The sequence below is a fragment of the Orcinus orca genome, chromosome 15 (assembly GCF_937001465.1).
Source record: "Orcinus orca chromosome 15, mOrcOrc1.1, whole genome shotgun sequence".
Classification (NCBI taxonomy): Eukaryota; Metazoa; Chordata; class Mammalia; order Artiodactyla; family Delphinidae; genus Orcinus; species Orcinus orca.
The window spans coordinates 87,826,833-87,839,730 of NC_064573.1; the positions used below are offsets into that span (position 1 = coordinate 87,826,833).

Consider the following 12,898-nt stretch of genomic DNA (forward strand, 5'->3'; position numbering starts at 1 on the left):
GCCGGCCCCCGCCCCGTCCCCGGATGTCCGCTCCACCCTCCGGGGCCACCGTCGACAGAGCAGGTGTGGAGACCCTGGCGCGGCGTGGGTGCCCGAACCTTGGGAAGGCGTGTCTCTCTGAGCTCTGAGATGCGGCTGGCGGGCAGTGACCTTGGCCCGCAGTGCCCCAGACAAAGCCTCCAAGGGAAGCTGAACGGCCACCTCCCACCCGGAGGGGCTGCTTCCCCGCCCTCTGGGTACCTTTCCACCCGGAAATGCCCAAGGGTGCGAACCCGAAAACTCCATTCAGGCGATAAGCTTCGTATTCTTGAAGAAGCATAGACAAAGGCACTAAATTACTGAATGTGCACATCAAGACTGCAGCTTGAAAGTCCCTGCGAAGTAGAGGAAAAGGCAGTTACAGGTCACGTGTCAGGGTCCCCCTCCATGGACTGATGTGCTCCAGGACTAGCTTATTTGTCTTTTTTTTTTTTTTTTTTTTCGCGGTACGCGGGCCTTTCACTGTTGTGGCCTCTCCCGTTGCAGAGCACAGGCTCCGGACGCGCAGGCTCAGCGGCCATGGCTCACGGGCCCAGCCGCCCCGCGGCACGTGGGATCCTCCCGGACCGGGGCACGAACCCGCGTCCCCTGCATCGGCAGGCGACTCTCACCCACCGCGCCACCAGGGAAGCCCCTCTTTCTTTTTCTATATTCTGGATTTTGAACATCACTTTCCAGCATGGTTAGAATTTAGTAAGGGTTATGGATTAAGGAAATTCCACCTAATAAAAACTAAAAGAGGATTAAGGAAGGTATAGAGGCTAAATAACTCAGAATATGGGGGGAGGGGGTCGCCCTGTTAATAAATGTTCATGAGAACCTGTCAAACTGGCAGAAGCATTCAAAGTCAAAACCCCTGGATTGGCAGTTGTTAATAGCAAGAATTCAGGTGGGTTCCTTAGTATGTCCTGCTGATATCTGAGACACGAACCACAGAAGCTTGTAATAATAACAACAGTAATAAATAAAACAATCAAAAACACCTAAAATTATTAACTCACATTATATCATTACACATAATGGCCAGAGGTGATTTTCATAGTAGAATTTATTAATGGATATGCAATAAAATATCTCCCCAAAAATCTTTACAGAAATGAACACGAGGCAGAAAGTAAATATTTCTTTTTTGGTTCTCTGAGATTTTTTTTAATGTAAACATGAAATATTTGAAGAAATGATAAAAAGTAACAAATGAACCTGTATGTGTATTTTTAAAAATCTCATTTCAAATAGGTACATGAGGCTTAGACATACAAAATGTGTTACCTGATGGATGACTTAAACACCTAAGTACAAATCAAAAAGCACTTCCATATCTTCAACTAGAAAACACAGATTCAGTAAGTACTTCAAATCCAGAAAGAATGTCTTGAAAAAATACAGTAAGAATTATTATGAGAGGTGGGGACTAAAAAGACTTAACTTGAAGGGAACAGTGGGACACAGGGGGAGCACAAAGTTCCTCCGCACAGGGACATAATCATACAGACAAATGTTTGGATGTACAAAAGTTACATTAATACAAGCATGATCTCTAGAAATTTAAATATCCTTCAGGACAAGTCACACCTTCAACTTAAGCACAAATCAGGGAGCGTGTCCCACTGACAGGCTTTTTAAAGATTTAAGAAATATATATGCTAGAGCCAGGATACTCCTATAGGAATTCGGACTACACAGTGATGACCAGCAAGTAAATAAAATGCATAAATACAGACTTAAGCCTAAACTAAGCAGTTAGATGTATAAAGTATGAATGAGTGAAATTCATAATTGTACTGAATAAGGAACACAGTTTCTAAACGGTCCAATATAATTCACACTTAACAGTTTGCAGTCAAGCGTATCTATATCAGTTTTCAAGCCAACGTTAAATACAGTCTTGTGCTTACACAATCGCATACAGAAGTAATAAGAGTTAACTATATTCTGAGTATCCTTCACATGTTCATTTAAAATTTTGACGAGATGCTATCTTATAGATGTGCATTCACTAGTAAGATTTCATACATTTTACAGTCTAAAAATAAAGCATATTATACTAAAAATAATGAGTAATAAAAATGTTAATTATCAAAGATTCCTGTAAACTTTGGGAATTAACTTTTAAAGTTTAGCAGAAGAGTAGGTACTGAACAAGAACATTTAGGTGATCTGTACAACGGCTGAAATTTAAAAGAATTACGTAATGTCTGGGAATAATCCCCTTGAGTTTAAAATTTGGTTTTATCACCATCTTAAATTGAGACTTTATCAGTGTTAAACAGGGAATCACAAACCTTATTTTGTAATGAGTAAAAGAAGAGACCATTGTCTTTACAGTGCAGTAACTAATTTATTATCTTGGGTAATGACACAGCTGAAATGGAGCTGAGTACAATAATCGAGCTTTTCCCGCAGGGTGTTGGGCGCATTTAAACCTTATAAATCAATTTTAACAGAAGGCACTACAAAGGCTTTTGGGGGAACCTTGCAACCAATGTCTTCTAGGCCGATGGCAAACTTTGTAAACAACTGTGCAAAAATGGCTCTAATATCATGAACCTTCCTATTTCTTTTAAAAGGCAATAGTTAATATATAAAATTGGAGTAAATTAAGATGTTAATATATTAAACAATTTATAAACATTTAAAATTGTAGATATCTTACAAAACAGCTCTGTGATAATAAAAATAATTTTTGCAAACATAAACACAAACACAGTACAAAAACGTCTCAATCAGCATGTTAGCTGGGAGAGGGAAGAAAGTCTTAGACCTCACATCTAAGAGCTTCATAACATAAGACATTCCTAATTAAACCTCACATACATTTTTAACACTGAAATATAAAAAAAACTGAAAATTTCAATAATTCCTTATTTTAAGGCCATTGAAACCAGTTTCACATTGTTAATTTTTCGTGGTGTGTTACGTAGAGTCCGAGGATGTCTGGGTTAACTCATCACATCCATTCCGCTTTTCTCACCAAACAATACATTCTGTTGCGTTTTCTCCTTGAATTCACTAATAAAAAGTCAGCACTCAATGCCACGTGTCACAATGTCTAGGATTCATTCATGAAATGGGAGGAGGCTCATTTGCTGCAGATGTGGTCTGACTCCAAGGATAAACGGCTCTTGGGACATGGTTGCTATGACAATGTTGTTGCCAGGATAATTCCAAGGATCACAAGCGAAATAACTACGCAAATAATAATGAACATCATTTTCTGCAAGATAAAGAAAAACATGTATTAATTTGCAAGATATCAAAGGAAAGAAATCACTAACGTCATTTCCTAACAAAAGTCTCCTGGAATTTGAGATGTTTAAAATACAAGCCCATCAACAAGAACGAACCCCTACAGGTCATAGAAAAGGGAGGGGTGGGGAAGGAAAGTTCCAGAGGCAAAGCACTAAGTTATAGACACATGTATATTAAATGAATTTAATAACTTAAAATACGTATTATTAAGACAACAACTATTTACTCCTGGAGGTAAAAGGCAATGTCTACTTGACACCATGTGGGGTCTTCATGAACACGTTCTATTGATCACAAGAAAATCCCAAACAGTTATTTCTTGGATGCATTGTACATCTTTTTAAAACTTTAAATGGATTTATTTCTCACTTGCTGAAAAAAATCTTATTTATACCTTTTTTTACATTGAGGTGTGATACAAGGAAGAAATCAACAAGCCATTAACTCGGTCTCCTGCTGCATCCGGGGCCCAGAGCAAGGCAATATTAACAGTAACTTTTTGCTGTCTATTAACAAGCCCTCGCACAGCTGAAAAGCTAAACAACCTTTGGCTTAAGAAATCTAGCCTCTCCGGGAAGCCCGTCTGGCCTGCGGGAGAACAGGAGGAGTTCACGAAGGTGAAAGGCACACCACGCTGTCTGACTTCCAGTTCTCTTTGTAAACAGCAGAGATTCATCATTTTAAATTACAGTTACCGAACTCATGGCACACTTTCATCTGAGAAATCACAGCTGCTCAAACCGGCCAGCTCTGCATCGGTGTTAGCCTGCCAAGAGCGCCATCGATTACTGCATGAAGGGGAGCACGGCCGGGCCCCTCGGTAAACCCTCACGTCCATTATGCAGAACCCCGGGACCACTGCCTTCAGGACATCACGCCCTCAAACTTCCTGTTGCTTGTTAACGTTACGGCATTTCCTGGAAAGCGAGGACGTGGTCCCGACCATGTTCGCATCGTCCTCACGTGTCTCTCGGGGAGCCTCTCTCAGCACCTTTCTAGACACACCTTTTTCCTTCAGCCTATCACCCCTCCTTTCCCACTGGCATCGCCCTTCAGCTCCAGAACCTGCTCCACATGCCCCTGTCAACCTCACTGCCCCCAACCACCTTAGAGAACCAGGAGACTCTGACTCTCACTGCCGAGTCTCTGGGTAGCACGTAAGTGCGTGCTTGCTTCCACATCTGGCTTCCAGAGGTGCTCTCCTGACTTCCACGATAGCTGAGCTCCTGCACTCTCAATGCCATAGATTTAATGACCATTCTTGCCCAATAACCTGCTCACAACTCAAGCCAAATGCCTGGACTTCTCCTTGGTGGCCCACGCACACCCCTGGGAGTCAAGCCACCACCTACTACACGTAAATCCTGGGCCACGTGTCCTCTTGGCAGTGTCGTTGGATAGAAAACCGGGCACCCTGGCCTCGCTGCAGGGCTCCAGGGAGTAGGATTCCCTCCACACAGGCCTACAGGCCCCGAGGAGGGCTGTGCCGAACTACCTGCTGCAAGAGTAGTTTTTCAAAAGTATAATTAAAGACACCAACCACTGCGTTTGTGTTAAAAAAAAAAAAAAAAAAAAAAACCTGTTGGTGTGCTCTCTGATGTGCTTCTTATTAATGAGCGTTGTTTTGTGTTCATTCGTGCTTAAAGGCATGAAGGTACACCACTGGGCCAGGCCCAGGGCACACAGCAAAGCCCAAGGCTCCCAGGGAACCCTGCTGGGAGGAGCCTGCCCTCGTTCCACCGCATCACCACAGCATCCAATCTAAAATTAAGTTTATCTTTAGTGGAAGCACATCCAACTAGCCATATTATGGCCACTAGGAAAAGCTAAGAAAATACATAGTTCATAAAAAATTATAAAAATAGTTTTTAAATACCATCATTATTAATGAAGGGAAATCACATATACCACTTTTTCAGCAGACGTAATAGGAAAGCATGGAAGGATACATGAACATCCTGCCTGATGAAAACAGAGAGCCTTCCTTCCTTCCGCCTTCTGAAAAAGTGGATCGCTAAAAAACTCCACATCCCAGAGCTTCTAACGGGAACTACCTCGAGTGCAAGGTGGTGGCTCATGTGAACGCTGGGACAGTAACTGCAAGGGCCCCTCGCCTGTGGCGGGTCCTCAGTGCACAGATGCTCACACTGAGAAACTCCTCGTCTTCTCTTTAAGAAAGTGCCAAGTGTCTACCAAGCCAGCAGTTGCTTTCACGATAAAATAATGAATTCATCGAGGACCACTTGTCACAATCTAGATATAATTTTAATCACAATGATCACGCCAAACAAACGTTTTAAGATAAATAACTGGTATGTCCAAATTTAATACACCAGGCAGCATTCTAACTTAAGAGTTAATGCAAGAAGGATGATTCCAAATGCATAAAAAAAACGGAGGAAAAACACAAAATCTACTGAAGTTTGGAGAGGGGTGATACTCACACAGAAAACAAAAATAAAGATACTCTAAATAAAGAACTGAATATCTTCTGTATTCCGAATCCTTAAGGATTAACAGGCATGCTCACTCAGCACAAGGTTTCTCTTTAATGCGGCCACATTTACAACAACCTAGACGCTGACAAATGGAAACAAGGGAGACGAAGTCTTTCAATTCCACTGAGTGTTCTTCACAGCTCTCGTTCCATTCCCTCTAATTCCACAGTAAAATGATGAGTAAATAAACAGAGTTCACAGAGCAACTTTCAGCTGTTGCACTTATAGAAGAGTTAAAACTTAAGAGATAAATTAAACATTACAGTTTAGTTTTTTAATTGAGAATTAATCCTCACTGCTAAGGTTCTTCCACTAATGAAGGGCTCCTTTAAGAAGGGAGCATCCTCCCGGACCAAAAACAGAAGACTGGAGAGTCAGGGGCTGCCGCCTGCGCCGCCGTCACATTTAGTAACAGAGGCAAACCCAGCCGAGGCTTCGAAACCACCAGGGAGACGACCCTGGTTTAGAAGTGCACGGCCGCCCGGCCTACGCTGGCTCTCGGCACAGAAGTCAGGCAAACGCTCCACTGGCAGCCTCTCATTGCTTTCCAGTAGTTGTTAATTGGGCAAAGTACCACCATTAGCTAATTGGGCGAGTGAACAAGCAGATTAGTTGAGTTACTTACTGCCGCGCCGGCAGGGAGGCATGCACGCTGACGTCAGCCACCACATCACATGCCAACTGATAAGCCAATAATTAGAGCAACCACAGCCACCAGAACTAGTGACACAGCAACAATTATCCACTTTTTCTGTCAAAGAAAAGCAAGCCGATTACATCGTGGTTAATTCCACACCGCCGTGTTAGAGGACATCATTCATTTAAAATCAAAGACTCTATTGGAATTCGTTTTAAAATCTAAGTTATGGGACATCGATTAATTCTGCTTGACAACTTTCAGTTCTCATAAAGACGGGTTTTTAATTTAATGAGGTCAGACTACTTGGAGATAAACTGTTATAGAACTCGAAATATTAGGTTTCATCAATGAGAAAGCTGCATGACCACATTCTTTCAGTAAATTTCTGATGGACTGAGACATACAGCTGATTTTTTTTCACGTATACAGAGCTATGTAGCCAGGTCAGTGAACTCAGAAATCAGTTATCTATGTAATAAGCCCCTACACTCTTTTCTTTCTTGTTTGTTTGTTACTGGCCGTTAAGTCCTTCACTGCCCCTGCCACACCGTGTAAAACAAACCACACTCCACTAGGGCCGTCTGGTCTCTCAGGGGCTAACTCAGCTGCCCCGGGAATGGAACCAGGACACCGGGAGAGGGGAGGGACGGCCAACATCTCAACAACCACGCACCTAACAGCAGAGGGAGAAGCTGAGCAAGCTGTGTGTGGTTTCAGATGCCAGGCCTTGAGTCAGAGAGATGGTAATAATTTTTGAAACAAAACATCACGTTCTGACCAGTGGCCACTCCAGGTAGCGCACTGCTCCCAGCCACCTGCCAGAACGAGGCTTGCTCTGCCGGTTCAGGATAAGACGTATCCCCCGACCACCTTTTATCTCTGTAAAACCAGGGAACTTCTCATGGAAATTTTCGTTGGACTGACGTGCTGTTTAGGTCATGGAGAAAGGAAGGGAACTGCCCTTTTTTAATGATTTTTTTTAAGTGAAAGTCCATTTCGTGCCTGGACCAGCCAAAGCACTTCACACGCGGACCTCATCACCTCACTTTACTTTAAAGGTCAATATTTCAAAAGGTGGTAACACGGAATTATGTAAGAAACCATGTCTTATGTCTCAGAGATAATTAACACTCAGATATTCCCAAGAAAAAGCAGGGTGAGATGCTTTGCAGGCTGACATTAAAGCCCAGACGTGCATCTTATTTGAGAACGTCCATGGGCCATTGTTACGGGTAAATCCGCGCTCAGAATCTGACTATGTTTCCTGAACGTTTTGAAACTCCCTCTTTACAAGGAGTTTTTGAAACTCCCTTTTTTGCCATCACATTGGAAACCTCCCCTGACTGGCACTGAGGCAGCCGTCTCCCAGCAGGTGGGAGGGTGACAGGCCCTGAAAGCACGGGTTTGGTGCTTCGTGTTGCTCCTTTCCACACTGGAGAGAAAGGGACCAAGAGGTAATGGGTGAGGTCACACAGTGAGACACAGTTTTCCAGTCCCTGAATCAGAACTTAATTCTGTGGTTTCGCTGTTTTCTTAGAAGAGCTTTCACTCACACACGACACACGTTAAGATTCAGATAAAGATACTAAAACTCATTTACAAAGCTTCAACGCGAGTGCTATGTAACGTCTTTGGTCCACGGTCTCAAATAATTCTCGTCTTTCCTCCAAACCAAAGGATTAGCAAATAACGTAAACAAAGAATAAAGTGTTCACTGCATAAGATGTGTAACCAATGGTTTTTAGAACTTCCAGTCCCATGAGTTTCGTTATGTCCCTCCACATAATGGCCCAAGACACAGAGAACTCTGGAATTGGAACCCATGCAACTGAGAAAAGCAGAGAGACCGACTTCGGCTGCAAAGGGTTTTCATTACTTAAAACCAACAGGGTTCACAGTCAACATAACTTATCTGATAAACTTCAAACGTTTTAGCAAAAAGAATTACTTCAGTTTTCAAATGAAACATTAATGTAACAAGTTTTCATTTCTTGGAATACCTGTTAAGTGGGCTTGCATCGATGTACGCACACTCAAAACCAAATCCAGAGAAAAACGCACTTTAATTCTTAAGGACCAAACTCACCCTTCTTGCTTTGCTTTGATATTTAATAGCTTTTTTCGTTTCTTCTTTAGCATGTTCTACATAGTCTGTGGCATTCATAACGTTTTTTTCTATGTTGTTGATCATTTCACCCTTAAAACAGAAAGTTTCAAACTTAGGAGATACTTTCAAATGACTTAATTGTGTATCTTAAGACAGCCACAGAGCAGCAGTAAAGTTTCCACAGGAACATAACGTGCGTGTAATGGACACCGAATTTTTTTTCACATTTACAAAAAGATGAGACCATTATTAATGTACAATATGCAGAATAATCAAAATCCAACTTATACTATAAAAAGAACTAAAAGGGATGGGCAACAATGCTGATAACTGAAGGCATATCATGTAGACTTTGAGATATGCTTTAACATGAGAACACTCTTTAAAGATGGGCGCAGTGAACGGGAGGCGACTAGCTTTAGGCTAAGCGAATATTTACTATTATGCACGTACATATAGTGGACGAAGAATGACATCTTTTCTAATGGGTAGAAGATTGCTGCAATATCTTCAAAATACAGTAACCTCAGAATAGCTTACGGTGGCCACTAAGCTGACTAAATTAATGAGGTGCATCCAGTGAAATGTGGGGTGACAACACATTACCTGGTCTTCTGTCCACCGGCAGACACAATCTGCAGCAGTGAGTGGTAAAGCACTGAAGAATGGCGCACAGTTAACTTACTCATTCACACGTGTAAACTTACTAGTAAGCTTTGATTAAACGCACATGTTGAATTAGACGAGCCAATATAATGCGGCACTAACAGACTTCTAAAAGGAAACAACGGAACAAAGCTAAGAACACATCGATTTTTCTAATGGCGGCTAATACATCTGACATCGAATAATCCTAATTAAAAGCCCAAGGCGCTCTAAAATCTTTAGTAATAACAAAACGAATCACTGATTGTCTTATTGTCTAACTGGTTTCCTTCCTGAAAACAAGAAGCTGGTGGCAGCCAGACTCCCACCTCTCCCCCTTCTGCACGGTGAGTGGCACACCGGCCCTCCCAGCAGAAGGGGTGAGCTTGCCCCGTCCCCGCACCGTGAGTGGCACGGGCCCTCCCAGCAGAAGGGGTGAGCTTGCCCCGTCCCCGCGCTACACTGCAAATGCACCGCACTGCAGCTCTGCACACATTTTTATGACAAGGTTCCTCAAAGTAAACACTGTTCTTCAAATGTTAGTGGCGATGTGGAGGATGAACCTGGCACCTGGATGGACTTCCCAGTGATCCTTACATAACCCAGGCAATGAGAAATAGGCTAGTCAGACTCGAACCTTCTTAGAGGACACAAGAGATCCTGAAACCAGCCTCCGCAGGAGCGAGGACGTGAGTGTGACGTGAATCCTAAGATGACTTGGTACGAATGCTCCCCCTTCACGGGGCGGTCAGCTGAACTCAATGGCCCACTGATCAGTGAGTGACCGAGGGCGAGCCTCACGCGCTTGCAAAGTCACGGAGGACCTCATTCAGCATCACGAGAGGAAGCGCAAGCACAGCCACAAACCCAACTGGAACCACCGGCTTGTGCTTCACACTGAATTTTCTGTTTTCAAAAATCTGTATCAACTTCCTCAGTTCCTCACAGGGTCTCCTCACACCCCCGTCACCCCGTGCCGGTGGTACTAGACACCGCGTGGCAAGTATAAGCTTCTAGTTACGTCACAGTGTATCCCCTTTGGGGCTTATTCTTTCATACATTTCTCCCAATTGTTACTCTAGTATATGGTCCTTACAGAAAACTTGAAAATACATATATTTTAGAGAAGAAGACTAAAATTCCCATAGGCCCACTGTTATTATAGTGCTTGGTATATTTCTTTCCTTCTGTGAGTACTGTTTCATGCAGCTGAGTTCATGCCATATATACATACACACAGGAGTAGAAGGGCGTGTGTTGTGTACATATTCACGTTTATACATACACGTGTAAGGTTTAGTATCTCCCTCTTATGTCAACTTGAAATTCTGGCACATAACGTTTACATATTTCATTCAAAGTCCTCCATGAACAAAGACGATGTTGCCTGTGGCTGCCTAACAGGCTGTCCTACGGAGACACCACACATAACTCAAGTAAACCAGTCCCCCACTGTTGAAAGCTGAAGCTGTTTACAGCGTTTCAGTCTCACGTGGCAATAACACTACAACTGCTGAATTACGAGACCGCATCCAGAATACTGGCTTTCTCAGGTATACTGGAATCAAACGTAAGATTTTACAGAAAACAGCTCTCTGTCTCGGAGAAGCAGAGACGTGTGTGACTACCTGAGTCTCAACGAGCACGGCCATGTCCACGAACAGCTCGTGCAGCTCTCTGATGCTGGTCTCCAGCCTCATGATGTCTTTATGACGCGACTCAATTTCATTGAGAGCCTGTCTAGTAATCTGTGAATCCGATATAATCTTTGAAAAACAAAAACAGAAGAGAAATACTAATGAACTTACGATTGCTCTGGAAGTTAAAGAAAAAAAATCATCTGTATATATACAAACACACAAGGCCACAAAGCCACCTGCATACTCACGTCCGACGTGAAAATGGAGGGATTCCCACTTTCCAGCATCTCTTCTAGTTCATCATCAGTGGTAGTTTTTCCAGCTAAAATATTAACAATTAAAAACTCCATTCAGAATGCAGCAATATTTAAAAATGACTTTTGCACCCATAAGTTAGCAACTAAAATCTGAGTTGTTAATATTTTCAACCAATGTTTTTCTAACCTCTCCAATGTATTTTCTTAGGCAAATATTAACGATGAGAGAAATTAACATAAGCCTAAGAAGTAGGAAGAACTGGAAAACACTCATGAAAAATCTTATAATTGGAATGACTAATAAAATCCAATTTTAGTCTGAATAAGGAACAACTATAAAAACGAAACTGATAATACATTCTGGCATATCAGTTTTCCTACAAGTTTAACTCTGGCTTATAGGAAAAGCGGGTAAACTAGATCCAGCATATGTTAAATGTACATAATAAAGACTGCAAAATTAGCATCAGAGGCTCTAATACTTTCTGTAGTTTGGGCGTTAATACTTTTCCTTGAGTTAAATTTAGTAATGCTGTGTATGAACAGGTTCACAGAAGTTTGGAAAAACCCAATTGAAACATCATCATAATTAAAATATCATTTAATGTGAATATTCACAGCAGCATTATTCATAATCACCAAAAAGTGGAAACAACCCAAATGTCCATCACCTCATGGATGGATAAACAATGTTAATGTGGTCCATCCACACAATGGAACGTGATGCAGCCGTAAAAAAGGGATAAAACACTGGTGTTTGCTGGAGTGTGGTTGAACCTTGAAAAAACTGTGCTAAGTGAAAGAGACCAGTCACAAGAGACCATATGTTGTACGAGTCCATTCATGTGGATGCCCCAAATGGGCAAAATTACAGAGACAGGAGAATAAACTGGCAGTAGCCTGGGGCTCAGGGGAGAAATGGGAAGTGCCCAACAACGGGCACCAAGCTTCCTTCTGGAGTGATTAAAACGGTCTAAAATTGATTGTGCTAATATACTAAAAACCACTGCACTGTACAATTTGAGTATCATTCACATGGTACATCAACTATATCTCAATAAAGATGTTAAAATGTCATTATTTATTTTGGGGGGCTGCGTTGGGTCTTCGTTGCTGCGTGTGGGCTTTCTCTAGTTGCAGCGAGCGGCAGCCACTCTTTATTGAGGTGTGCGGGCTTCTCATCACGGTGAGAAGGCGTGTGGGCTCAGTATTTGCGGCACGCAGGCTCAGTAGTTGTGGCTCGCGGGCTCTAGAGCGCAGGCTCAGCAGTTGTGGCACACGGGCTTAACTGCTCCGCAGCATGTGGGATCTTCCCAGACCAGGGCTCGAACCCGTGTCCCCTGCATTGGCAGGCGGATTCTTAACCACTGCGCCACCAGAGAGGTCTTAAAATGTCATTTAATGAGGTTCACGTTTACGGCTGCTCCCCCCTCCCCAAGCCGTGGGAGACGCAGAGCAGCCCCAGTGGAAGGTGCACCCACAGGGGGCTTGTGTCACAGCTGAGGAGCCCTGACCTTCCGTAGTGGGGAGTAAGCAAGGCTGCCTAACCTTTATTCAGCAAGCAAACTGCCTTCCGCCCAGAGGGAACCACGAGCCGCATCTTCTAAGGCTGCCTGTTACACAGACAGACACCCGCGGGAGAAAGCCTGGAGCAAAAAGGCAGCGAGTGTCTGCTCACCAGACATGCAGAACCGCGAGAGCCACAGGGAACTGTCCCCTGAGATGGGGCAGGAAGGGTTGGGGGACACAAAAAATACAGGAAGAGATGACGGTTGAGAGTCTTCCAGGTCTCATTAACGCTCTACAAGTAATCTAAAGTCCAC

General features: G+C 43.1%; 1 protein-coding gene across 12 annotated transcripts in view; it reads right to left on the reverse strand.

Annotated features, from left to right (window-relative positions):
- Positions 1–1,063: 1,063 nt before the first annotated feature.
- STX2 (syntaxin 2) overlaps positions 1,064–12,898 on the reverse strand; it is a 45,432-nt gene continuing 33,597 nt past the window's right edge. For 4 of the 12 annotated variants that reach the window (XM_033440652.2, XM_049697843.1, XM_049697845.1 and 1 more), the window contains 5 exons: positions 11,067–11,140; positions 10,807–10,944; positions 8,513–8,623; positions 6,412–6,537; positions 1,064–3,253 (listed from right to left, as the gene is read on the reverse strand). In XM_033440652.2, the coding sequence (XP_033296543.1) occupies positions 6,457–6,537; positions 8,513–8,623; positions 10,807–10,944; positions 11,067–11,140 (404 nt within the window). In that variant the 3' untranslated portion in view covers positions 1,064–3,253; positions 6,412–6,456. Of the gene's footprint in view, positions 3,254–6,411; positions 6,538–8,512; positions 9,308–10,806; positions 10,945–11,066; positions 11,141–12,898 lie in introns of those variants that run through there. The other 8 variants (XM_004276636.4, XR_007471649.1, XR_007471650.1 and 5 more) reach the window with 8 other exon arrangements.